At 37.4% G+C, this 27,455-nt stretch overlaps 1 protein-coding gene across 1 annotated transcript; it reads right to left on the bottom strand.

Annotated features, from left to right (window-relative positions):
- Positions 1-10,377: 10,377 nt before the first annotated feature.
- cpb1 (carboxypeptidase B1 (tissue)) lies at positions 10,378-20,160 on the bottom strand. Its single transcript, XM_038293602.1, has 11 exons — positions 20,015-20,160; positions 18,198-18,273; positions 17,874-17,998; positions 17,674-17,773; positions 17,478-17,579; positions 17,279-17,383; positions 17,075-17,185; positions 16,895-16,985; positions 15,691-15,893; positions 10,944-11,028; positions 10,378-10,723 (listed from the first exon to the last, which is right to left on the bottom strand). The coding sequence occupies exons 1-11, from the start codon at positions 20,098-20,100 to the stop codon at positions 10,536-10,538; spliced, it is 1,272 nt and encodes a 423-aa protein (XP_038149530.1). The 5' UTR covers positions 20,101-20,160; the 3' UTR covers positions 10,378-10,535.
- Positions 20,161-27,455: the final 7,295 nt, after the last annotated feature.

Raw genomic sequence — 27,455 nt, 5'->3', positions numbered from 1 at the left:
ATTGGTTGGTTTACAACGAGCAAAGCTGCTGAGCAAAGACGAAGCATCGCAACAAGTACTCACTCACTGAAATGTGTTGATATGGTAGGGCGACCAGACGTCCTCCTTTTCACAGACATGTCCTACTTTTTATAACTAAAAAATTGTCCGGGGGGAATTTTTAAAATCGCCCGGGAATTTGGTCGACTACATTAGCACATAGTCAAAACACACCCAGCATTCAAACCAAACAATCAGCTCAGGGGCTGGTCCGGGAGCCCCGGTGGACGGGGGCAGGGAGCCAGGACCGGGACGGAGCGACCGAACCCGACCCGGTGACAGTAGCCTGGACACCGGTGGCCCCGTGCTTCCCCCGCCTGCCTTATTGGCTCCCAGCCCCCCTCCTCCGGCTGAGGACGGGCGGGTAATGGCTCTCTGCTTAGGTCCGGTCCAGTCAGCGGCCATCAGTCGACACTTCATTGCAGAGAAAGGAGGTGTCGATGGGCTTTGAATTTCTTCGTATATCCATTTCAGTGCGCGACACCATGACCTGACAGCTAGGGCCTACTAACCTGACAACAGCCAGATGCATGTCTTGCTCCGCCTAGCTAGGAGCTAGGCGGAGCGAGACATGCATCTGGCTGTTGTTGAGCTCGCTGTCAGAATGACGGCGCGCACTGATACGAACAGAGAGAAAATAGGACCAAGTGATAACGACGTGTGACTTTTTCCACTACAATGTTTTTGGGATGCAAAAATATCGCTCTTTTGAACACATAATGTTTTGGGAAGAGAAACGTTTTATTTCGCTGGGTCTAGCAAACCTGCCGGACTACTTTTGACTTGACCAAAGCTGGACGAGAACTCTGCTCACAGGATGCTGCCAGGGGTAAGTCAGTGTGATTGCATGACACTGGTGATGGGGATGCCATACAGATTCATGTAAAAAATCCCGAACTATCCCTTTAATGTTTGTACTAATTTACTTATAGACTGTCTGGAAATCTATGCAAGATAAAATGAATGTTGATATTCTTCATCTGTTTATTCTTGCCTTATCCTATTTCTAGAAGTATAAATAGTCAATTAAATTACTATTATTATGTGGAACCCTAATTATGCTTTTTAAACGATAAACAGCAGATGTTTAGCCACCATTTCTTATTGTTATACTCTATAAGAGAAATAACACCTGCTAATAATTATACCTGAACTTCCTCAAAGAGTCATCAAAAAATGAAAACAGTAACAGCAACTAAATATCGGTAAAAAGGAAACCCTCACATTTTCTTTTTTAGGTGGCTGTGGCTAAGAATCAGAAATGTTGATGGCTTACAGCCTTTATTTGCCCAATTTTCCAGCAGTCTTCAGAACTCCTGGCTGACTCAGGATATTTCGTTTTATAAAAGAAAAAAAAAAAGGTTTTTGTTTTTTAGTGTACATGATATTAATTTATTTTTATTGGGACTTGTTTTGTAGCCTAATATTAATTGGAGTAAACGCAGCATTCTAGTGTGAATACATTTTCAATGTTGTGCCCCAAGCACATGCGGACTAGAAAACAGCCAATCAGAGAGAGAGAAGGCGGAACCTAAAGCAGAACAACCAATGAGAGTAGAGTTAAACAGCGCAGCACAGTTCCATGCGCTGCTACATGAAAGGGACAGAAGAGAGCAGGCAGAGGAGCTGCGAGAGGAAAAGGAGCCACTGCTGTAAATTATAAACATGTTGCTCACATCCAATTATTGGTAGGGACAATTAGGTCTGTTCAAAATTTTGGTAGGGACATGTCCCTATGGTCCCTATGCAAACCTACGCCCATGGGTATAGATAAATCCTGCAATTATAATTAAACTGTTGATTTAGTACAATCTTAAATAATTGCTTCCTGCTAAGTGATGTTTCCTGGAAAGAATGATAAATTATTCAGTATTTTCCAGTGCACCTAAAATAAACACGGATTCAAGATTTTGTTTCATTTTCAAGTAATAATCAGGTGATATTGGTTAGAGTTTCCAATAACATATTAATCATTGACTGGGAATAAAAAAAAAAAAAGGTGCACAGAGTATGGGTTTCTGGGAAAATCTATGATAAGGATCCATGTTAGATTAGGATGATTACATAGAGGAAGGACTAATGGATATAAGTGTTGTTTGGGATGGCTAGCTTTGCTGTCAACATGAAGCACCTGTTATTTTTCGGAATAGTGGCTGTTTCACTGGCTGATGTCACTCACTCTGCGGGGTAATTTTTTTTATTTGATTCACTGATAATGTTTCAGAATGAATATATATATATATATATATATATATATATATATATATATATATATATATATATATATATATATATATATATATATATATATATATATATATATTATTATTATTTTTTTTTTTTACAAATTATGCTTTTGCAACTTTGTTATGACTGGATTTTGTTCTACCTTTTACAGCCAAATTCCGTTAAGTTCAAATATACTTTATTATTCCCAAAGAAAAATGACAATATTTAAGTAATCCTTGGTTTTAAGCAATGGTTCTCTACGGGTACTTGGACTGATTGTTTCTTTGATGTAGCTTAATTTTTAAACCTTGTAGACTTTTTATGAGAAATTCCTTTTGAGTATTTTCAGTGGAATGCTCATTAGTTATTGTACACATTAAATGGCATATCTATTTTTTATTTACATTAAAACTGTATATTAGCTTTGTTAATTTAGTGTATATAACATAGAATATTACATATATTGTTTCGAGATATAAAAGAGTTATTGCTATGGTTAATTTATTTTCTTTCCTTTTAACAACCTAGTGCTGTATGTTTGAAATCGGAGAGTATGAGAGTGAAAATGCTTAAAAATAATTAAATCAATATATATTTTTTTAGTTGAGAAAAATGCAAACTATAGCTATTTCTTGGCATGAAATAATGAAGAATATGAAGTAAACTTTGGGTAGTGAGGGGGTGTTCTCTCTGTTTTAATTGTTCCTCAACAATGCACTACTTACATCTCTGACAAAAAAGGACTTCTTAGAGTAACCTAGTTTAATTGACCAGTTTTTCTGACCACAAAATATAATGTATTTTTGAAACTAATGAAGTTCATTCAATCTGAGTATTTTGTGATAGTTTAACTTAAACATAATTTATTGATCAAATATTAAAGGTATTGTGGTGGATTTTCTTTTCCCAGGTGGATCATCAAAATAAGTGGTCCTCATAATTGTCAATCATTCTGGTGATATGTTTACGAAAGGCCGTCCTACATGCTCCTCCTCATTTTCACTTATGGGTGGTGAGTTTGACATAGTGGAAAATTTGCAAATCTTCTTTTAGAAAGTAAGCTTGTAGGAGCAATGATAACAGCAACTTTTAAACAGAGCGTGCACGAGGAGAAATGGGCTCATGCATGCTATCGCATGCGTTTAATAGACGTTCCCTCTCGGGAACATGTAAAGGGTTATGTATGTGCATTTTTTCTTTTTAAAGTTGAGAGGGCGGGTCTTCTCAAAAATTCGTGAAAATCCTCCACTATACCTTTACGTAATTGAGTTTGACAAGCATCATTTTATTTATTTAACTAAATTAGATCCATTAATGTTTCCTTGTCTGAGTGTATTGTAATTAGGAGTTGGGTGCATTAGTGGTGTAGGATGAAGCTTCTCCATCTCAGTTGTGTCCTTGGGAAAGACATTTAACCTGCATTGCCAACTGATGGTGGTCTGATGACCCAGTAGCAGCGACAGCCTTGCCTCTGACAGTGAGCCCCAGAACAGCTGTGACTACAGTGTAGCTTGCCACCATCAGTACATAAATGTGTGCATGAATGACTGGGTGTAGTGTAAAGTGCATGGGGTCATAAAACTTGTAGAAATATGGGCCATTAACCATTTTAATTATATGTAATATATATGCATTGACATTTTGAAAGGTCTTATTGTTTCTCTAACTTATTTATTTTAGTCAATCATCATTAATATATTTTCACTGAATTATTATAATTCAATAATATTTTCCAAAATCATAATGATTTCATCGTGGATCAGAAATTATGTAATTAATTCACCCACAAAAGGTACATGAAACAAAACCTGGCCAAGAAGTTTTTATTTAAAAACAAGCTCACAATTTGCAACAAAATAGTGTTTGGTCAAACCATGCACCAAAGATGGCCACTATGTCTCAGGTGCCAGTGAAACTGCCAAAAAAAGGAACTTTATGGGGCTTATGTAAAGCTCTACAACAAGGAACAGAGCAGACTGTACTTCTTAAGGAAGCTTATGTTCTTCAGTTTTTGCAGCACAATGCTCCATATATTTATAAGTCTGTTGTGGAGAGTGTAATCTCTTCTGCCATCACCTGCTGGGATAACAGCTCAACAAGCTGATAAAGAGGCGGTCTCTGTTGTATGAGCTCCCCTAGATCCTTTGGATATGATTTCACAGAAATAATTCCTCATATGGAGAGGAATATTGTGGACAACTGTGAACGTCCTCTTCAGAAGAATGTTAAAGACTATCAGTCTCCTCAGTAAAATGCTTCTCCAGATCTGCAGCTATCCACATCTATAACAACTTGTTGTGAAAAGATTTACAACAAAAAGATTGTTTAAATTTTTTTTATTTGAAATGAACTGAAAAATGTATTATATCCAGATTGAATATTCCTTAATTGTATAGTTTATTTTTGGATAAAGACAAAGATGTGTATATGTGAGATGAGCCCATATGCTGTGTGCAGATGTATCTCTGTGAAGTGTTTTGTGCATATTATGAGTTGTTATCTGTGTTTTCATGTCATGTTGTCTGATCTTGTGGAAGTTCTGTCGTTCTCCTCTGTCACTCAAACCAGTCCTTCAGAGTCAAGGAGATATGGATCTGGTCGTCCTCACCATTGTCGCTTGATGTCATCTAGCTATGTCCTTACAACCTATCATCTTCCCATTCCAACTTCTATTTCTCTATGTTGTCACCTGATGTTGTGTGGCTCCATTTGCCAGTGTCACTTTAATTATCCTTATTTTATTCTAATGTTACAGAATTCTCTCCGCTGATTGGATTTGTTTTTTTCGGATTTCCTCCATGCAACTCCCTAACTCATTATTTAACAGTGTTACTATAAAATCTGTGACCCGACATATATTGTGACTCAAGCTCCTGCTGTGGTGGTCTCCTCAACATTCTGCTATCTGTTTTTTTTTTGCTGTCACAGAATTGATGCCTAAAACTAAAGTCAAAAGACCAAAACCTAATCCTGAAAAGGTCTATGGTGAAATACATGCAGAGCCCCCTTGGGTTCCAATATATGATGGGTCATAGAAACCATGTACATCCTACATTCTGTTGAAAACGCTTTAGTGATTTTAAAATAAGAGACCTGTATGCAAAACACACAAGAACACATTTTTGGCCCAAATGGAACCTTGTAAGAGGGATGTTTGGTGTATTTTCCCTTTGCAGCTCTGGAAAAGAAACTGTTGTTAAGTCTATTTGTTTCTGATGCAATATTACTGAACTGATTTCCTGATAGGAGTGAGACAAAAAGTTTTATTTCCTGTTTGGTGCTGCTGTAGCTACCTCTCATATAAATACTTCAGTCACAGTGTTCAGCCTGACATCAGTACTTATGTTCATCAATGTGAATACTACTGCTTTTTCTTGACTTTTAAATTAACTCAATGGACACAGCATTATACAACAAGATTTTCATTGTTGTTGCGAGGATTTTATTGATAGATTATTTACTCTCAGTACTACAGAACTAGTCACAGATCCACTGTATATATATATTTAGATATATATATATATATATAAATAAATGTGTGCGTGTATATGTGTTTAACATATATTCATAATCACAAAGAAATATGTCATAACAGACACATGATTTGTAAATATTGGAGAAGAAATCCTAATTATAACAGCCTAATATGAGAAATGATGAAACAATTACGACATCAAATTTCTTAATTACAAGAAAATATGCCAGAGTTACAAGATATGATGTCACGATTGCAAGAAAATATCTATTGGAAAGATGTTATTGTGAGATCAGGATCTCAGAATTATAATATAAGATCTTGTAATTATGAAAAAAATTGAGGAAAGTCATAGCTGACCTAGGTTTATACTAGCTTACTCATTTATAGAGCTCCGAGTTTGTTGATCACTTTTAATGCACAATTTCCTCAGCTACATCCAGGCAGGGCCGGCGATTGCTACAGGCGAGCTAGGCAATTGCCTAGGGCGACAAATGTGTTGGGGGCGCCCTCTAGCGTCACCCTTAGGCTTACTTCCCATTAATCATAGAATTAGAAAAAAAAAGCGAATTAAACCGGTTATGAAGCGTCCGTCAGTTTGACTTAGCCTTACGTATATATAAATAGCAAAATATGAACAAATAAATATACCACTGTTTTTTTATTTATTTTTTCACATTTAAGAGAAAATCGGAAAAGATTCTGATCACTTTCCAAGCGCCCCCTAACCCGGAAGTCGTGACGTCAATCACTGCAGCATGTCCACCAATGTTTTGGAATGAAATTCTAAGCAAACGTACTTGCTTAACTTTGCTCGCGGTCGGGCCCGTCTTAATCATCCACTCAGAGTACCACTGGTAAGCGCACACAGACTTTGTAGCTTGTCCGGTCAGTTAAAAATATTAATTGTAAAATCCGTGTTGTAATCGGAAGCATACAAGCTAGTTAGCTTGAAAAGTAAATAAAATTTCAGACGTGCTGCGTGATGATGTGTTCAGATTGGCTGTTCTTCTTCTTCTTCTTATGAGATTTTATGGCGGTTGGCAAACTTGTGAAATGTGCATTACCGCCACCAACTGATATGGAGTAAAGCAAGGAAACAGGAAACGATTCACCCCCCCCCAATAAAAAAAAAAAAAAAAATACCTGTGTAACTTAAACCCACATAATACTAAATTATACTAAATTACATTTGCCCGTATAATTTTAATTTACTCTAGGTCATCGTAACTCTGCCAGTTTCTGATGGTCCCATTGGTCTTTCCATCATGCTTCCAACCATCTCCCAGTTCATATCTTTAACATCCAGATATTTTTCTGCAGCCTTCACTATTATTTTGATTTTTTCTGTTTTTTTTGTCGTCTGAGCAGTACAATTAATCACTTCCACCATGAAAAATGAAAAAACAAAATTTGTCTTTTTAACAATTAGTGAGTCTTCATCAATTTTTGGAGATTTCTCTAGAGGTTTGAAATTTGCCGTGTGTTGAACTGTAGGTTTGGGTTTTTCTGACTGAGATGGGATCCTTTTTGCAGCTTCAGCATAAGTTATTCCAAGCTCAAATTTCATTTTTTTTATTTCTTCAGACCTTTTGCTTGCTTCACAGCCGCGATAAGCAGCAGTATGTTCTCCACCACAATTACAGCATTTTATTTTAGCTTCTTTTACACATTTACCATATTCATGTTCTCCTGCACACCTTCCACACCTCTGTTTCCCTTTACAAACTGCTGCAATGTGTCCGAATTTTTGACATTTGAAACATCTCAATGGTGGTGGATTGTAGATTTTGACATTGTAACTGATGTAACCAATGAATACTTTGCTTGGTAATTGCTCTTCCTCAAATTTAATTAGTACAGATAAACTGTCAGATCTTTCTCCGTTTCTTGTTGTTTTTAACCGTTTTACTTCTTTTACTTTTGCACCGCTTATGTTTTCCAGAATCTCTTTTTCAGAAATTTCCAGAGGAACTCCTCCAATGACTCCCCTGCTGATCTTTTTGTTCTCCATTAGGCTGCACTGAACTCTTATCCCGTCAATTTTGTTAATTCGTATTGCTTTGCCTTGCTGGGCGCTGTCTCTGCAGTTAATTAGCAGGTCTCCACTGTACAGAATTCTGGCACCTCTGACTTCTCCAACAAGTTTATTGATGGTTTTTGTTAAGTGAACCGGATTCCAGTTTGTAAAAGAGTCTGCCTGATTAACGACTTTGAATATGACTTTGAATTCATTTTGTTTTGCTGTGGAATGTATGGATTGATCATCACTGGATTGTTCTGAACTAGATTCCCCTTTAACTGATCTCTGTTTTTTCCGCTTTTTCTCATTTTTTGATGCTGCTATCTTCCAACCTTCATTGTCACTATTTCCCTCTTCCATCCCACAAGAATCGCTTCCTGTTTCCTCACTACTCACGGCCCAGGACATTTCTCCACAAGCAGAGCAGCTTCAAAACACGCGCCATGCACCAAACGACCAACGTGATCCCTCGTGCGCCCAGATTGGCTCAGTAAAACGACAATTAGGTTATCATGATGCGTTCAAGTGTAACGTAAAGAAAACGGGAAATTATGTTTTTGGCGAGAAACATGAGTAATACAGTTGTATATTGCTCTATATATAATTAAACTACTGATGCCAACATTTATTAAAAATTACATTTAATTTAAAATACAATTATTTATTTGTTAAATATTTTCCTAATCACTAAAAACATGATGAAAAGTGACAGTAGACAATACATTAACCAACAATTGTGAAAATATATTCTAGTTAGTTTTATGTCATTTCGAAGTGGCCTATTACACTAGCCATGTTTATTGAAGGCTAGAAAAGTTTTTGTTATGCTCACTTGTTAAGCAATAGAAGCAATACCAGTTCTGTTAAAAAAATTTTGTTGCATCGTCTTTCCACCAAATAACAGAAAAGTATCGATAGGCTTATCGATAAAGACTCGGATCGATAAGGAGTATCGATAAAGATATCGATATCAATAAATATTAACGATCCCCATCCCTAATCTTGACATCATTTTTTTCTCAGTATATATGCAGCAGAATTATGTGCTATATTATTAGCTTGAGAATGGGTAGAAGATACTAATATAAATAAAATATTTTGTAGTGATTATCTGCATTGAGTATTCAAAAGGGATGTACAAATAATCATCAAAATATATGAAGTTATGGCTGTTCATCATAGAATATGTTAATTTTGTAATGGTATTCATAAAAGCGCTTTTGTTTGTAGAGGGTTAATCCTTTCTTTAATCACTAATCAATGTCAGAAATCAGGGTAAATATACCTGATATATTTTATTTAGAGGAAAATTTTGTTTATCTCATTTCTATTTATGTTCAAATGATTTAATTGAACTGGAACAGAAAATTTAATTTAATGTTTATCAATTACTTTTTTATGTAGTCCTTGGTTGAAGAATTTCTTAAATTTATTATTTTTATTGTTATTTGGTAATTTCTGAAATTGATTTATTTAATATTTGTTTAATGTGTGTTAAATTTGTTAATTGTCTGAAATAAATTCATTAATTGATTCAATCCAGTTTTTTAGTTATACTTTACCTAAGTGTCCTTACAGATGGTTAAAAGTGTTTTTGCACAGTCCTAACTTTGAGTGTGTAATAAATTATTTAAAATAATAAAAAAGAAAAGGTACTGAAATCTATTCTGGTATTTGTCTATGCATCACTCCATGCTAAGTTACAGTTTTTTCTGAATGCTTAAACACAACCTTGATTCTTATAGCACAATTTCTAAAACTATTAATACTTATAGGAAATCCACTCACTGAGTTCACAAAACTAAAAGAACAAACACTGCTTTGCACTCAATTTGCAATTTTGTAACACAAACTTTGCACAACTGTAGGCACAATTCACCGCACAGCACTCTTTGTGGAACTGTAAACACAACTCAATGAAGCACTAAACAGATGCTGAAAACAGTACTGGTATTTCGCACGGCAAAAGTGAGGGGGGGGGGGGGGGGGGGGGGGGGGCGCAAAACTCAATCTCGCCTAGGGCAACCAAAGGGCTAGAACCGGCCCTGCATCCAGGAATACCCTGATGATGTGCTGAATAGATTCTAAGGTATTGTTTATTTGGTAGAGAATGCAAGAATCCCAACTTTAGTCCTAAAATAATAATAATATAAAAGGTTTGCGCACTGCACATATTATATGCCATTCTTTTCCAAAGTAATAGGGGGTTCTGTATTTAAATACATTTCTGCTATACAATATCTATATATATGTTTGGACAATGCAAAATTATTATTTCTATAGATAAAACTGGATAATTTTTCTATGCAGAATACTTGTTTGCCGCATTCTTATGATTAATAGACTAAAACCCTATAGGCTCTACGGCACACAGCGCTGTATTTTACCCTGACTGGTCAAGTTTGCAAAGTATTGTATTCTGTCTTGGTGTTTTTTATGTATAGTTTATTGATTGAGAACACCTCAAATTTATTTCTTCTCCATTCTCCATTGTCCACGTTTTCACACAATACAATTTATTGGGTATTTCTGTAATTCATATATTTCAACAGTGGAATAATGGAAGGCTTTGGTGACATACTAAATTTCCTTATTAACTGAATCAACAAGCTGGGATGGATCATTGACTTTATTGGTTCCACTCATCCTGACATTTTGTCAAACACTGTGTGAAAACATGGCTTGTGGTTGTGAGGGCTGAGGATGGGGGTGGAGTGGGGGTCAGCTGAGATGGAGCTGTGTTGGCAGGGGTCTTCGCTGCTACACTTTTTAATAGAGGTTCTTCAGGACGTAGGAGGTGATGTAATTCACAGCCAGCATGGTCTCCTCACAAGTTGGCTTGATTTGAGACTCAGGCAGCAGGAAACCATAATAACCAGTGTCGCGCAATTCAAAGGTGTAGGAATATTTTACTCCCAGGTCGTAGGCCCAGTCGTCGGAGCCTCCTGCAGCGGGGTCTAAGTTCAAATAAAGAGCGAGGGAGTTACTCAGTGCAGCATATGCTGACCTATAGAGATGATGTTCATTGCTTTTTTCTTAGAAAGTCCACCTTCTAAGCTGACACTCATTCTTAAGACCACAGTATTATGCAGAGTTTAAAAGAAGTTAACTGTCTGTCTTTCGTCAAACATAATATTTTAAAGGTCAATACAAATGTATTCATCTGGCTGTACTCACATATAGTTGAAGCACCTGGTCCATAGGTGTAGCGGGTGCCATAAAGACTAGTCAGAGCAGAACTGGCTCCTTTAGCAACGCTCATCTATAATGCAGAAAGCAATTAAGAATCTGTTATAGGATTTGGTCAGACAAAGAAAAAATGTTAGAAGAGTAAAAAAAGGAGGTGTGATCTGTTTAAACCTTAAATATTTATTCAGGCTTATTGTTAAGATGAGAATAAACACCGTGGTAAGCTCAAAAGCAGCTTTTGATTCCAGTAGGTGACAAAATAATTCTAATTCCATTCCACTATCCAAAACAACTACAGACATACCGATGTCTGGCTGTCCTAGCAAGTTCACAACAGCACAAACAGCAGGCTCCCACTTCTGTTGATTTTAAATGGCAGGCTTTGAAAATTATAGAGAGACTGTTCAAGATCACCTGTCTGGGGAGTGCTTTAAGAAGAACACACCAGAAAACAGACCTAAGTTTCCCATGGAGAATACAGACATGGTAAAGGACTTAAAGTAGTTTTTTTCTTCCATTTTCTGTCATGATCTTGGCACTGAAGACTGGCTTAAATACTAATTTCTCTCACCTGTCTAACTCTGTTTCTCATAACCTCTTATCTGATCCACCTGCTCCTGCCTCTATTTAAGGTGCTTGCATCCAGTCATGAGAGCCAGATTATTCTTGTTCTGTCTAGCCAGTGGTGAGAGTGTTTTTAGAGTACCTTGGTGTTTCTGATTTCCTGATCCTGTTCTGTTCTGCCTCTCAACCACTGAGCCAGCCTGTCCCATCAGATCTCAGTGGTGAGTTGTTTTTAGCATACCTGAGTGTTTCTGATTACCTTAGCCTGACCTATTCTGCTTCTCAACTTTTGAGCCTGCCTGATCCCGTCTGAATGGTTTGCCTGAACTGTCTTTGAACTCCTAGATCTCTGAGAATGCCTGTTCTTGTTCTAATCTGTTTTCTTGACCTGGCTTCGGATTCCAGGATCTCTGAGCCTGCCTTCAGCATCTGGGACACTCTGGGCGGCTCATCTTGTTGGCAGCCCACCTGGTGGATCCTACCTGTTCTCTGGCTACGGACTGACCGTGTTAGCCAGGTTAGTGACTCATGTTCATAATCTTCCTATGTTAGATTTATGTGGTCACTAACCTGTGTTTTTCTCCCTCCAGAGTTTCCTGCCCCAGACTCCCTAGCCGCTGATATTCTGACCCTCTGGTTTTGAATAAGCATTTTTGAGCAATCCCACAGTCCATCTGGTCTATTTCATGAGTCTATTTCATGAGTCTAAATACTCATTCCATTGACATTTAATTTTGCTTATCAGCTCAAATCATTTTAAATTCGTACAAATTTTTTGACCAGTTTTTGCAATGTACTCATTGTATTGATGAGTCTAACACTTACACATTTGAAAACCTGAACAAAGGTCACGTTTGACATAATCGAGTTGCAATGTCCCAGAAAAGCACATATCTCTAACAGTAATGGATGGACATGAGTCATTGTTTGCTGATGCTGTGCTGCAGAAGGACCTAGCCAGTTAACCATCATAAAATCCAACAGAAAAGATGTGACACCATTTATGGAAAACATAAAGCTAAAGCAGAATTGGACCTTGCAACATTAGAGGGACCCAAAATATACCAGTTCAATCTATAAAGGAATGATTGAAAAAAGAGCAAGAATGTCTTGGAATAGGCAGAACCCTGGGGTCTCATTTATAAATCGTTCAAAGGTTGTGGTCATAATAATAATAATAATAAAAAAACACTTGACAGGAAAATATGCGGTACTCACAGCAACCAAGCTAACCCCGCTCCTCCCCTCACACCCCCACTACTGCAACCCAAAACCAACCTCAGTTGCAAATATAAGTCTGTCAATCAATTAGTAGTATGAAAATACATTTTTTACAAATAATAAATACATTATTTTTTTTCTATTTACCTTAACGTAATACAATATATCTTAACATTCCTTTGAGCATCAGAGTAGACGAATATACTTTTATTCAAATCTATGTCCACATTTCTTCCCCCAAATCTGAGGTTTGACAATCAGCTGGACTCTCCTCTGTAGCAACCTGTCATCGGCTATCCTGGGAAGGCTGAGAAGCGTGACCCCCCTCTAGTTGGAAAACACCCTCTGGTCCCCCTTCTTATGAAAAGGAACCACCACACCAGTCTGCTAGTGTAGGGGCATGATTCAATGCAAAAGAGGGATGACAACAATGACAGCCCAACAACAGCCATGAACCTGAGATACTCCAGGTGGATCTGATCCACTCCCAACCCCTTGTCTATCCCATGTCCCATCTGGTGTCCTTTAGGGGGGCACTCCAGGAGTATGTAGTTAGTATGTAGTCCTGTTCATAACTATGGACAGGGTTTCTAGGCACAGCCTCGAGCTGCAGGGGCTTTGGTTTGGGGACCAGCAGATTTTGTCTCTGTTTTTATGATGATGTAGTGTGTGTGCTGCAGAAGAACCCCCTATAAGTCCGAGGTCATGGTTCTCCAATGGAAAAAGTTTCTCCCCCACATTCAGTTGGAGGAGAGTTTCTGCTTCAAGTAGTAAAGTTCAAGTGGAGTCTTGTTCACTAGTGATGGGAGGATGGAGCAGCAAATCGATAGATGAATTTCTCAGTATAATGCGGACCTTGGCCCAGTCTTTTGTGGTGAATAGGGAGCTTAGACAGAAAGCAAAGTCACATCACCAGTTGTTCTACATTCCTACCCTAACATGGTCATTAAATCTTGATCATAAGAACAAGATCATGGATACAAGCAACTGAAATGAATTTTCCCCGCAGGGTGGCTGGGCTCACCCTTAGAGATAGGGTGAGAAGCCCAGTCTGTCAGGAGAGGCTTGGCTTGAAAAGCTGCTTCTCCTCTGCATAAAGAGGAGTCAACTAAGGTGGCTCGGACATCTTTTCGGATGCCCCCGGATGCCTCCCTTGGTAGGTGTTCATGGTGACATCCCACCGAGACGAGGCCCAGGGGACGACCCATGACACCTTGGAGGGACTAGATCTATGCTGGCCTGGGAGCGCCTTGGGCTTCCCCCAGCTTACCCAAACTAAACAGTCTTAAAATTTTTAGAACTGAAAGTCTGTAATAATATAAATTAGACTTTAACATTGATGTTTGGAGAAAATAAGTTTTTATTTAATTTAGTTTTAAATGTAATTTGTGCTTCAAGGGCTGGTCAGAAAACTGATAGGCACCAAAATTAGTTTGGGGTCAATCTACTCAATTCTTACAGTATCAATAGGAAAATGACAGAATCCATGTTTTCCAAAATCACAGAAGACAGACCAAATTTTAATAAAGCTTTTGCTGAGAAATTTAGAATCATTTGTATACATCTATGCTGGCTAAATTAAACATTTGCGTTTATTGCTTTTCATCTCAAAGTACATAGAGGAGCCCTAGAAGACAGCAGAGCTATATAATAGAAAAAACCTAATTCTGAAAAAGAGCATGGATTCTGTTTGTCATCTTGAATGTTATTATATTGATGTGAATAATTAACTGTTGCAAATTTCCAGCTCTGCCCCTGCGATGAGAACGCTACTGGACAGAATTGTTTATCTAATGACAAGCTTTTTACATTTCTATTATAAATATCTGTGATGGTTCAATAGCCTGATTCTTTGGTGCCCCGGGGCATTAGGTACTCTAATGCATGTAGGGAGTGAAGCAGCGCTATAGTGATTGAATTATTTGGAATTGCTGTCAATGTAAGAAATCCCCCAATATCTTGCATATCCTGTTAGTTTTTTTTTTCAGTGAGAGGTAAGAAATAATAGACATATATTAGTAATAATTTGCTTTAAAAGAACATAAAATTAAACTTTTATTAGTTTATAGCTTGATGAATCAACTGGTGTGGCTGCTTTGCATCTGGCCATTCATTTCTTATCATATGAAATTCTTTCATTTTGCTGAAGTTAGCCACTATAAGCTACATCTAACATTTGGTCTAATATTCAATTTGCCCTGAACAAGATCCGAACAGCCCTATAAGATATCCAATATATATATATATATATATATATATATATATATATATATATATATATATATATATATATATATATATATATATATATATATATATACACTTTTTTCACATGCTCACCCGTTTTTTTTTTTTTTTTGCAATAACATATAAAAAGGACAAAAAAAAAAAAAGCTTAAGCAAGTTGCTAAAAGGAAATGAAACCCCCTAAGAGGCATGAGCAGGAAATTATATTTCCAAGGGGACACATGAGTTATGGTGGATCCCTGGAGCTCTTTTGTTTGGGAAAATGTTTGTAAAGAGGCCGAATCACAAGTGAGCAACAGAGGGGGCAGAGCCGTGGCAGAGAGGTTCAGTCTTGTGAGCGCTGGAGAGTAGGGGTGTGATTGCTTACTGTGCAGTCTCAGGATGCCCCAGGGAGAGGTGAAAGAGCCATGAGAATGAGGCATGCAAGTGGGGAGTAAATGTTTTACAGCAGCTAAATGTGGACTGTAGATAAGAGTCACACAGTGATGTGGCTGGTTGAGTTCATACTTTGGCTTTTGGAAACACATTTGGAAACTTTACAACAAGAAGTTTTTATCCACTTAGATTTTGCTCCCTCTTGAAAGAGTGATTCGCTGGTGTTTCATGGTTTGTGTTAGTTATAAAAAATCCATTTACCCTGGATTATATATGTACTGTAAACATCATGATTCAGAGGTTAGACTGTAAATCTCCATGGACTCACCAGCTCGCTGTGGTCTGCAGCCAGACCATAGCTGTAGGAGTATGGGAAGAGAAGCAGTTGAGAGTATGAGTGCACAGTGATGTAGGCTTTGATGGTGGACTTATTGCTGCGGATAAAGTCAGCAACGTTCTTTGCTTCAATCTCGGACTCAGGAGTTTTTCCACAGAAGGTTTCACTGCAGGGGTTGCTGGAAGCTCCAATGGCTAAGAAAAAAGGGGGAAAAGCCATTAGTTATAAAGTGATAGAGTGTTTGTCGTTACACTTGTTTTTATTTTTGTTTGTCTCTTTTTGCGTGTATAAGTACAGTTTCAACCAGATGTTTCCATACACTGTACAAAGACGTGCAAACTTCAAAAAGCAATCTTCATTTTAAGCTTTTGGCAAAAAAGGTCAGATTAATCTTTTTTCGTTTTAAGGTCTAGTATGATTGCTTTTTTTTCTTCCAGTTGCTCCATGCCAGAACACAAGAATTATCAGAGAAATAATCCTAAACGTTCCCCAGATTTAACACTTTCTATTTAGTATAAGTTTATTGTACCTGCTTCTCCAATTGGTTTGCTGTAATTTTGTCTTATTCCTCCAGGAAGAGCTGGATTGCTTGTTGACTCACACCTTTCAAGCTAATGCCTTTTCACTGAGATGAGATTAGCACTTATTTATGCATATGCTTATTCACCTCTCCATTTCTTGACTTTTCTGCACTTAAACCATTTTCTACTAATTTAGTTTGATTCTCCATTTGGAAGATCCATTTGTGCCCAAACTCTAACCTCCTAGTTGATGTAATGAGATCAACTTCAGCCTTTGTTTCTGCTGTGTATGTAAACTTCTGCATTTGAAGAAGGTGGTGGGACATACTACTGAACCGCTATTTACTATATAAAATAATTTTGGTAATCCTAACAGAACTTTAACAAGAACGGTTTAGACTGATTTAATGTTGGACTGTAGAAAATTATGTATTTTTTTCTTTATTCGTTTGTTATTCCCCTCTACTTTGTCTTATTTTACTTTTAAACAATGTTTGAATTTGTCTTTGCTTGAAGGCTTTTAATTATCTCAGCTTCTATATATTAGATCAGAATAATATAAAACAACAACAACAAAAAAAAGTTATGTGACAAGTTTATCTTCTTCTCAAATATTTGTGAGTTTAGTGATTTTCAATTTTCCGTCTAAGATACAACTCAGTTTTAGCACTTACTGCACCAGCCAGCATCAAAGTTCCTGTTGGGATCTGTTCCCCTGCAAGATGTTCCGGATAACCTAGAGCGAGTCTTTCTCCACATCCTGTCCTGTTGTTCCCAATAGGATAAAAGTACATTTCAATAATACCATTAGGTTTAGTTAATGTGAACTTGAGGTCAAATAGGTTGTAACCTACGGTTGTGTGAGAGTACACGTAGCCATCAACGTTGAAGACGGGCAGAACATAGACATCCATGGTGTTGAGCAGGTTGGTCATTTCAGAATCACTGCCATATTTTTCCAGAGCCTAAATAATATATGCAGAGGAAAGGTGTAAGTTTAATCAGAAAATGCTCCTAAACAGAATGCATTTTAGCACACATTTCAGTTTTTTAATTACCTCCTTCACATACCACTGGCAGAAAGCAGGAGAGATCCACTCTCTAGCATGGATGCCACAGTCAATGAAAACGGCGGGTTTGGCTGAGCCGGATGACTTTCCAAGCTGTGTTTGTTTGTTTCAATAAGGTGATTGAACAATGCATTAAATTCATGAATAGTTTGGTCTCATTTACAAGTACTTGGTGAGACTCTCTTACCTTCAGGAGATGCATTGAACGTCCCTCATATGTTTGTCCAATGACCTGCTTACTGATCAAGGAAGGGTTGGAGGAGGCAATGGAGCTGATCCATGACTCAATCTGAACGATAAATACATTAACGTATCACATACATACATTAAATGACTTCAGAATGTGTTTTATTGTCATGATTGAGTTTGTTTTTTCTCCGTACTTCGCTCCAGGTGTTGTACTTGGTGTAGCTGTGAGCTCTAGGAGAGGCACCGCTGTTAGCCTGGCGATTGATAGCAGACTGAACATCTTCAATGAAGATCCTGAATGGTGATCCAGATGAGTTATAATCCTTTCATCTTTAAAATATGTTTGCAGAAATTTTCAATTTGGTAAATATTAGTTATTTACTCATATTCTTACTCATATTCAATGCCGCTCTGCTCCAAAATGGTGTACACCATATCGAGGTATCTGGCTGGGACATGGATATCCACATTAATGTCAATGGTCACCAAATCCTCACTGTCAGGGCTCCAGAAGTCAACCTGCAGGTGGCAGCAAAGTCCACGTTTAGGAAATAAAATGTTTAGATACAGTTCTCTAATAATAATAATAAAACTTTTGAAAATCAGGTTTTAAATGGATGATGACAGAGTTCATACAGATATATGTAGTTAGATTTGAGAAAAAATGTAAACAAAATATTGAGAGAATTTTCATGTAAATTTAAAAGTAGACATGTACCTGAATGCTCTTAGCGAGATCCTTAATGAGGGTCACATGTGCATCAAGGCTTGGCTTCAGTCGGAAAACTTTGTTTCTGCAGGAAAAGATATGTTGTAAATTATAATAATAATAATACATATCTCACACTCTGAAAAACCCAGTTTTATGGTTCATTTGTTTAATCAGTAATATTTAAACTATAAAAAAGAAGTGAAGAAAACTTATAACTTTTTGTTACATTTGTAAAAAGTTTAAATGCAAATATACATCTATTGCTGTTAAATAACTTAAACAGTTCAGAGCCCTTTTTGCATTGTTCATTGTCAAATCATAGCAGCAACACAAAAAATATGTAGATATATGCTTTTGTGCAAATGAGTTTTAGTACTATTTTTAGACCCTTATGTGAGGAAAATCCTGTCTTCTTAAAGAAGTTCAGGACCTTTTTGTTGACAGCCTTTAAAAAAAACCACATATACTTTTAATATTAATAATAATAATTGAACTCACCGCAAGGCTAACACTCTACTAAAATAAATCAAGTTAAATTAAGTTTTATTTACTTGGTGTTTAGTTTCTGATTCTGCCATTTTGGAGTTATTACCTTTTTATAATGTCTTTTTTTGTTTGATTTATTTTTACTCTGGTCAGTCTTTTAAGGTTAAAGCAAGTATTAAACAACTAAACAAGCTGCTTTTCTTAAAAATAATGGAAATGATGAGGACTGAAACAATCACGAAAGCTATATCCAGATAGCTACTGTAGATGTTTTATTAACAATTTTTTAAAAATGTGTTCAGTTGTCAGAAAGCCTGGATTTGAACCTAAATCCAGGCTTTCTGGATTTAAATAGGCAAAGATGAATAGTGGACTTATATGTGGCTCTGCCTTTTTTGGTGATACCTGCACCTGCATCTTCTCTTACCTTCATCAATGCTTTTCCCCACCTCTTCTTTTCCCTTGTTTTTCTTCCCTTATTCATCCGTATGTGTCCCTTTCTTATCCTTACTGCTATGAGAGGCATTTTCTGTATCACAAGCCTCAAGAATCCACAGTGTCGGAACACAAGTGGCAGCTCTACCACAGAAAATGTCTACCCCACATCACAGGGCTGCATCCCACGTTAAATCTTACTTCCTATCCTTATTAGTTTTTCTGCTCACACCGTCTCTATCTCTATCTTTTCAGCATGTTTTATAAATGCTCCGACATGCCACACGTTTTTCACATTCTTTTAAATACTTAAAACTTGGATAGGTGATATGTGTTGTAATTCTGCTTTAAACAATATTACAGTGCCACTATGGCATGTGGGGGAGTTGCGTGACTTCATGACTGCATTGCATAGGGGAAAAAAACGGTCTGACTTGGGGCTGACCTGTTTTCCTTCAATCTTCCGAGGGTCAGCCCCTAATTGACAAATCCAAAAATGTTTTATATAGAATTGCTTTGTAGGCTACAAGGATTGAAAATGCATTAATAATAGTTAAAATACCAATAAAGAACTATAGAAAGATTATGCTAGAATGTATCATTTTTTTAAAATCTAGAATTAATAAAGAATTTAGACTCGAGCCTCTAGCTATATGAGAAAGAGAAGTAACATTAGAAGAACTTCTGGTAAGTAGGCTACTGAACATCTTTTTAAAGTTAGACAGAAAATAGATCACAAAACTGACACTTATGGATTAATGTTTAACACTGGATAAATTTAGCTGTTTAATACTCCACAGGCATAACAAAAGTGCAAAGGCATAATTAGCACACCCTCTTACACACAGGAGATAATTTAGTCTGAAGTTTTATCTTTCTTTTGATAAAACAATAATCCTCACCCATCAAAGCGAGCGACATCAGCCAGGGCAAAAGCCACCAATCCGAAAAACAACAGGAGCTTCATGTTTGCAGTAAAGCTGGCCATTCCTGCGGACGGCACTTATACCCATCGGCCCTTCGACCATCAACCAATCCTAATTCAAAATGCATCCCTATCATAAATCCTCCCTGAATGTCACCATACTGTGTACACCTGTTCGGCTTCTTTCCAATTCCCAAAGTCAATGATTAATAGATGTTTATGGAAACTCTAACCAGTGTCATTTGATTATTACTTTAAATAGAAACAATATCTTATATCTATGTTTATATTTAGAGCATTGGTAAGTATTGAATAATCAGTGATGTCTCTTCCTAGGAAATTTAAGTTATAAAAAAAAAAAATGTAGGCTCTTAAAAAAAACTTCCTTGTGACTAAAAATAAAATGTGAACAAACTGAAATACCACAGATACTACATGGGCAATTTAACAAGGAAACTACACTAATACGCCATAATACAGTCACATATTCCTAGAATTAAATGAAATTGCAAATGCAACAGATATGGATTAATATTTAGGTATCTATTTAAGAACACACAATAAAAAAGGAAAGTATCACAGTGCTTAGTTGCTATTGTAACCTGGATTGTTACTCAATACCACATTAATGTGTTGTTAAAACATAATCATGTAGAAAAAGTTTTAAAAAGATTAAAACTTTTTTTTAACAAAGATTTTAACTAGGCTACACAAACACAATTAAATTAAATTACGTGTCTCATTAGTACATGTTTAGACTCAAATTAGGAGCTTATTATAACACAGCTCAACTTGGTCTAACACATTATGTAAAATCTCCATGTAGCCCCACAACTGGAGAAGTCGAAACTTTTTTTCTCTCCATTATCTTATGAGCTAGAAATGTGTGTGGGTTTGTGTGCGTGTTCCTATTTGTGGAATAGATTGGCAACTTTTCAGGTTTCATAAGCAAAAGGAGAACATTTTACTGGTCCTCACCAGAACTAAGGTGTGGATTGTTTAGGTCAAATTTAGGGTTGGGTATGATCTGTTAATGCGTAGGTTTAGGGTTATTGTTAGGCTTCCAAAATATCAAAATAAAATAAAGATAATCCAAAATATTAGTAAAATGTCTTAATGTCAAGTAGGCCTACATTGTTGGGATCCTCAGGCTTGCCCACCAGAGGGCGCAGAGGATCCTCTTCTGTCTCTTGTTGTTTTCTCTTAGGGCTGGAGTTACTGTTGGGATCTGGAGATTACCCTCTGTCTCCAGCAGAGTGCGCCGTGGGTCTCCTAGGGCTGGAGTCTTCCAGCACACCTGTTATGCATCTACTCATCAGGAGACCTCCCCTTTATAAGCTCCTGCCAGACCTTGCTTCCACGCCGCAGTGTTGATCTTAGTTTGGTTAGCAACCTGAGCCTCTTTTACTGATAGAAGCTTAGTTGTCTCTAGTGTGAGATCAGATTCTAATCTCTCCTTTGTCTGTGCCTCACAGGAAACCTGTCGCTAGTCTGAAGCTCTGGGTGAGCTGCCCCACTGGAAACCTGTCTCTGGCCTGAAGCTCTGGGAGAGCTGCCTCACAGGAAACCTGTCTCTAGCCTGAAGCTCTAGGTGAGCTTAACCTGCTAATCTGCCCTGGTGAGCCAACCTGAAGATTCCTATGTGGATTTAACCTGAAGACTTCTATGTGGACTTTACCTGAAGATTCCTATGTGGAATCAGCCTGAAGAATCCTATGTGGACAGCTAGACGCTTAGCTTCTCATGAACTCTGCTAACCAACAGTCTCCGGTCCCAGTCAAGACTTCAGTGAACCAGCCCAAACCAGTTTCAGAACTTGTTTATTATCTTGTGTTCAGAACTTTAAATAAACCTTTGAACTTTTCCCCTGTCTCCTCCGTGTGTGTTCTGCATATGGGCTTGCTTCCCTTGACCCATCATGACATACATATTATTTGAATATCTTATATTAGAAATTAAGATATTCAAATAATATGTACTTGAAATAAGAGACTGTAGTTTTTGTCTTGTTGCCAAAAAATAGCCCAACAGATTTTGCTTCACAAGTGGAGCAGTACGTATATAACCCCAGATGCCCACAGAGATCTCCTGAGCAAAGGCGCCCAGTAGGGGCCAACCGAGGAAATCCGCCCCCTCCACCAAAGGAAGAGGGGAGAGGGCTCCAAGGAAATCCCCCAGCTGCAGCAATGCCGAAGCCGGAGCCGCAAGGACTTCTAAATCATCTTATTCCATTGGCAAAGTGTCCAACTTAGCTGCTCAGTTCAAGAAAAAATGCATTTATTTTAAGAAAATTTATTTAATTAGATATCTTTTTTTCCCAGTGCAGCTGAATTACAATGGAGGTCAATGGGAATCAGCATAGTCCTCACAACTTAAAGCAAGATATCAATGCATATGTGTGTTTTGCTCGAGTGTTTCCGTTTTACACATCTATAGGGAAAATGCTGTCTGTTGATTGTGGTTTACTTGAATCTAAATCTGTCGGAGGGAATTCTGGTGAAACAGTGAGTGCCCTGGGTGGGCCTGTCTCATCTGGATTTTGATGAGCAGTGGCAGTTTTTTCTTTGATGTAATGAGGCTGGTGTACCATGCTGTTTATCCATTAGTCAGACAGCTATGGTGAAGTGCAATGGTAAAGGTTTATCCATCCAGTTGCTTTTTCAACAAAGGTTTTGTTCCTCCGTAGCACTCTTGGGAAGAAAAGTTGTCCTCCACCTTTTTATTTATTTGGATGGTGTTCAGTGTCCAGCACTGGTCCTCTAGGATGTTCAGTGACATGACGCACTTAAATTCCTTCGTCTTTCACACTTTGTCCACACATTTGCTGAAGGTGTTGGAGCCATGGTTGTTGACACAGTCATGGGTGTGCAAAGTGTAAAAGACTGGGCTCAGAACATAGCAACACCAGTATTGAGAACAATGGTTGAGGATATACAGTAGACATGCCAATCCTGATATGCAGAGTGTTTCAGTCAGAAAGCCTCTGATCCACAGAGGCAGGTTCCATTTTGTACAGTAGTATATTGATCAGTCAGCTGACACTGAAGAAGTTAAACTGCAAGCAGAAATATACGAACAAAATCCTGATGTATGCTTGTTTTTTTTTTTTATATTGCTGAGAATGCTGTAAGGGTCAGTGTAGATGGCTTTTTTCCAAGAACCTGTTGGACATGTAGGAATAATAGTCAGTAAAGTTAGGTGGGATGTGAGCAAATGACATGCTGTAATGCAAGTCTCTCCATGTCAGTGATTTTATTGCAAAAATAGTAAAGATATTTTAAAGGGATTCTTGATATCTAATGTTTAATGATGTTCAGCATGTTTGTTTTATCTCAATACAGAAAAAAAATCCTCTTTTCAGTTGCGCCTTCAATTCTTCATGCCATGCCTTTTTAGTACTTGGTTATCTATTGCTGTTTTGCCTGCAGAAAATGCATCTCAAAGCCAGACACCAGTTTCTGGCAGCATTCCTGAGGGAGCTTCTCCTAACTGGCCCTCGTCTTCACGCAGACCTTCCGCAAATCTCTGAGGCTACGTATGTGAGGATCCCTCCTGCTTTGAGCAATTTACCATCATTACCCTCCCAGGATTAAATAAATACAGACCTGTCATTTTGGGTCATAAGATCCTTTTAAAAGTGTCTGGACATCATAGACCTCCTGCAGGACCCCAGAAATCTGCTCACCAAGCAAACAGGTTAGCAGATGATCTAGTCAATTGGGGACTGCACTTCCTTCTGCCCTACCTTGGCCACCCGGAGACATACTTTGGCAAAACTGTTTGTGGAAGTTAACTCATTCAATACCACCTTTTGATCTAATTATCCTCCCTAGAAGCTCACTCACCTCACAGAGCCAGTCTCTAACTGCTAGTGGATTACCAGCTTCTTGACTGACCAGAAGAGTAGCTGAGCCTGTGAACACTAGTCCATGCATTTGTTACTTCAATTCCTTACTATCAGGGAGTCCATAACAATGTGAGTAAAATCCTTCAGCTGATCCAAAACACTGCAGCTAAAATTCTGATAAAAAATAAATATAGCGATATCGTACTTTAGCTTTCCTTCTTTGGCTCTTTCTTGAATTCGGAATAAAATTTAATATCCTACTTCTCAAGTATAGTGTCCTTAATAATCAAGCTTAATCTTATATGAGAGATCCGATTGTTTCTTATGTTCCTAACAGATTTACTTTGCTCTTGATCTTCAAGTTTAATTGCGGTTTCTAGAATCTTTTAAAGTATACTTTTACTCTGAAAGCAACTTTGAGTTTTTATATATATTTAAATTTAGTTCAAGATTAAAATCAAGATTTAGATGCAATATATAGATTTAGGATTTATATATAAATATGAATATAGCATCTTAAATATAAGATGTAAAAACAGATCTAACATATACATTTACTAATAATAACTATATAAAGATCTAACATTTATATTTATATTTTTTCCCCTAAATGCTACATAAAAAAAAGAAAAAAATTAGCTTAATAGCAGAAAAATGTGACAGTGACATTTTACTGCACTTCGTTTATGCTCTTACGATGACAAAAAATACCATCCATCCATCCATCCATCCATCCATCCATCCATCCATCCATCCATCCATCCATCCATCCATCCATCCATCCATCCATATGACTAATGTTGACATTAAAAAGTTACATATCTGTCATAAGTGGAGGAGGAGGCAAATTTACTGCTGTTGTTGCTTAGGGCCTAACGCTCTAGAAGGGCTGAATGATCAGACTGAGAAGAATTTAGGGAAACGCAACAGCCACAGTATGGCTGGCCTCACATCCACCACTAATCTCAGAAGTAACATTTAATAGTCTAATCAGTGGAAACTGAAAAAAATTATCCAACCAGACAGTGACAGAATCATTTACAAGATTTTAACCATAAATATAAAGGAGTAAACAGCTGTAATATATCCCCTCTCATCCACACTTACCTTTACTTGATCTTCTTGTAAATGAATAAAGACAAGAACAAATAATTTTCAGTTCCCTTAAAGAATTTGTCACCATCTGGTGGACAAAGACAGACCCAAACATTCATAGACGTTTTTTAAGTGATTGTGTGGTACGCTATACATTTTGGTTAAACATTACCCACTCAATCTAATAAAAAATAATGTAGTTATTGAATAATAAAAAAAACACTTGACAATATATGTAAAAAAAAAACATTTTCTCAAATTTGCTAAATATTTAATTGCTTTAAAGTTGATAAATGTAGTGTTCAGTGATTCAGTACAACATCCCTTGTATTTGAAAGTGGTTTTTAATTGATCATCATCAATAGTATTGTACAAACAAACAGGCCTTGCCATACAAACAAGTCTCATTTACTCCTAAGATTATATCTTTTGACAATGTAAGAACCTATTAACAACAATTCCATCCCACTTAAGGGCTGGTTATACTCCTGCAGCTGTGTGTCGCAGTTAGCTTGTCACAGATATTTTTGATTTATGGCTAATTTTCAAGCATGGTCTGTGCTATGTTATTTCATACCATAACGCAAGTGGGACAATCACAAACTACCTAGGATTGTGGGTGTCCGTGCGTCAGTTTGATGAGCTTGTTCACCATCTACAACCCCTCATCCAACGCCAGACGACACACAGTCCTGGACAGGGAATTAATCCCAGAACCTTCTAGCTGTGAGGCTACAACAGTGCTACAACCTGCACCCCAACGCAGCCCACTCCATCACTTAATATATAAACTATACTAACTTGACCAGATTTAAATAATAGTCACTGAAAAACAGTTTTTTTTTTCCTTCTTACTACATCAACACATCCTTATCTGTTCAAAGGAAACATTTCTAGTAGAATTGTTAAACCAAAACAACTAAAACAAAACATAAATATAAATAAGAAAACAGCAGAAGGCTTCTGTGATTTGCAAGAAGAAAATTAACCTTCAACCCCCCTGAGACAGGCATGAGCAGGAAATTATATTTCCAAGGGGACATGTGAGTTATGGTGGATCCCTGGAGCTCTTTTGTTCGGTAAAGTGTTGTTGGAAAGCCTAAATCACAAGTAAGTGCAACAGGGGTGGGGGGTTCAGTGCCATGCAATATGGTTCAGTTAGTGCGAGAGTTGGAAAGCAGGAGTGTGAGCGCTGACTGTGCAGCCCCCAGACGCCCCGGTGAGAGGTGAAAGAGCCATGAGAATGATGCATGTGAGTAGGAAGTAAATGGTTTGCTGAAGCTAAATGTGGCTTGTAGATAAGAGTCCCACAGTGATGGGACTGGGTTGACTTCATGGTTAAGCTTTCGGAAACACATTAGGAGACATTGCAATAACTTTTTATGCACTCATTATTTGCTTGTTTTCTCCCTTTCTCTTGAAAGCATGATTCAATAAAATCATTTGAAATGTAATTTTTAATCACACCATTTGTTGTATAAAGGCATCAAACTATTTAATAATATTATTTGTAGTTTATTTTTCAGAATTATCTTAAAATACTACAAACAATAATAACAATGAAATATAACAATGAGAATAGCAAGAGGTAAGTGTATATATATATATATATATATATATATATATATATATATATATATATATATATATATATATATATATATATATATATATATATATATATATATATATATATATATATATATATATATATATATATATATATATATAATCACAAGTAAGTTACCACGGTCATCTGACGACAGATAGATATCCATGTGGGTCACTTACCTGGCTTAACAATTCTATCCAGGAAGGCAGGATCCAGTGGATTGACTGCAAGGAGCTGCGGCGCAGATCCAGGCCAGGGATACAGATCAGACAGGAACATTTCTGGCATCCAGGAGTCCGGAGCCTGGTCAGGGGTTCTGATCCACACAGGAACAAACAGATCCAGGGTTCCAGGAATCCAGAGAGCGTGAAGGCATGTTTAGAGTTGCAAAGGTCAGAAAGGGAAACACTCAAAAAGATGGTAGAGAATGACCGAGCCAAGATCCTGTGGGATCCAGATACAGACGGACCGAATGGTACTGGCAAACCAACTGGACATTGTGGTGATGGACAAAAAGCAGAAGAAAGCCATTGTAGAGAAATACCAGGGGCTCAGCGAAGAGCTGGTAAAAACCTGAAAGGTCAAGGCATCAGTGGTGCTTGTGGTCATTGGGGCACTCGGGGCAGTGATCCCCAAACTAGAGGAGTGGTTACTGCAGATCCCTTGAAATGGATCAGACGTTTCGATCCAGAAAAGTGCAGCTTAGATTAGATTAGATGAGCTAATATAATCTGGAAGTTCAACTGGATCAAAGCAGTCTAAGCCCGGTTCAGATTCCATGACCACCCCAGATGCTGCCCCACCCTCCAGAGACAAACCAATCACGGATAGAGGAAGGCCTGATCTTATTTTTAATAACATCAA

The sequence above is a fragment of the Cyprinodon tularosa genome, unplaced genomic scaffold (genome assembly GCF_016077235.1).
Source record: "Cyprinodon tularosa strain WSP-4 unplaced genomic scaffold, ASM1607723v1 ctg33, whole genome shotgun sequence".
NCBI classification, from domain to species: domain Eukaryota; kingdom Metazoa; phylum Chordata; class Actinopteri; order Cyprinodontiformes; family Cyprinodontidae; genus Cyprinodon; species Cyprinodon tularosa.
The sequence above is the reverse complement of the archived record's forward strand: the minus strand, read 5'-3'. Positions and strand labels throughout refer to the sequence as shown.

Bases quoted from the DNA above. Each gene is read 5' to 3' on its own strand.
- cpb1 (XM_038293602.1), bottom strand. From the start codon at position 20,100: ATGGCCAGCTTTACTGCAAACATGAAGCTCCTGTTGTTTTTCGGATTG. The intron at 17,580-17,673 runs GTACGGAGAAAA...TTTATCGTTCAG, and splicing joins AGTACAACACCTGGAGCGAA to ATTGAGTCATGGATCAGCTC. The intron at 11,029-15,690 runs GTGAGTCCATGG...TCTGCATTATAG, and splicing joins CTGCAGACCACAGCGAGCTG to ATGAGCGTTGCTAAAGGAGC.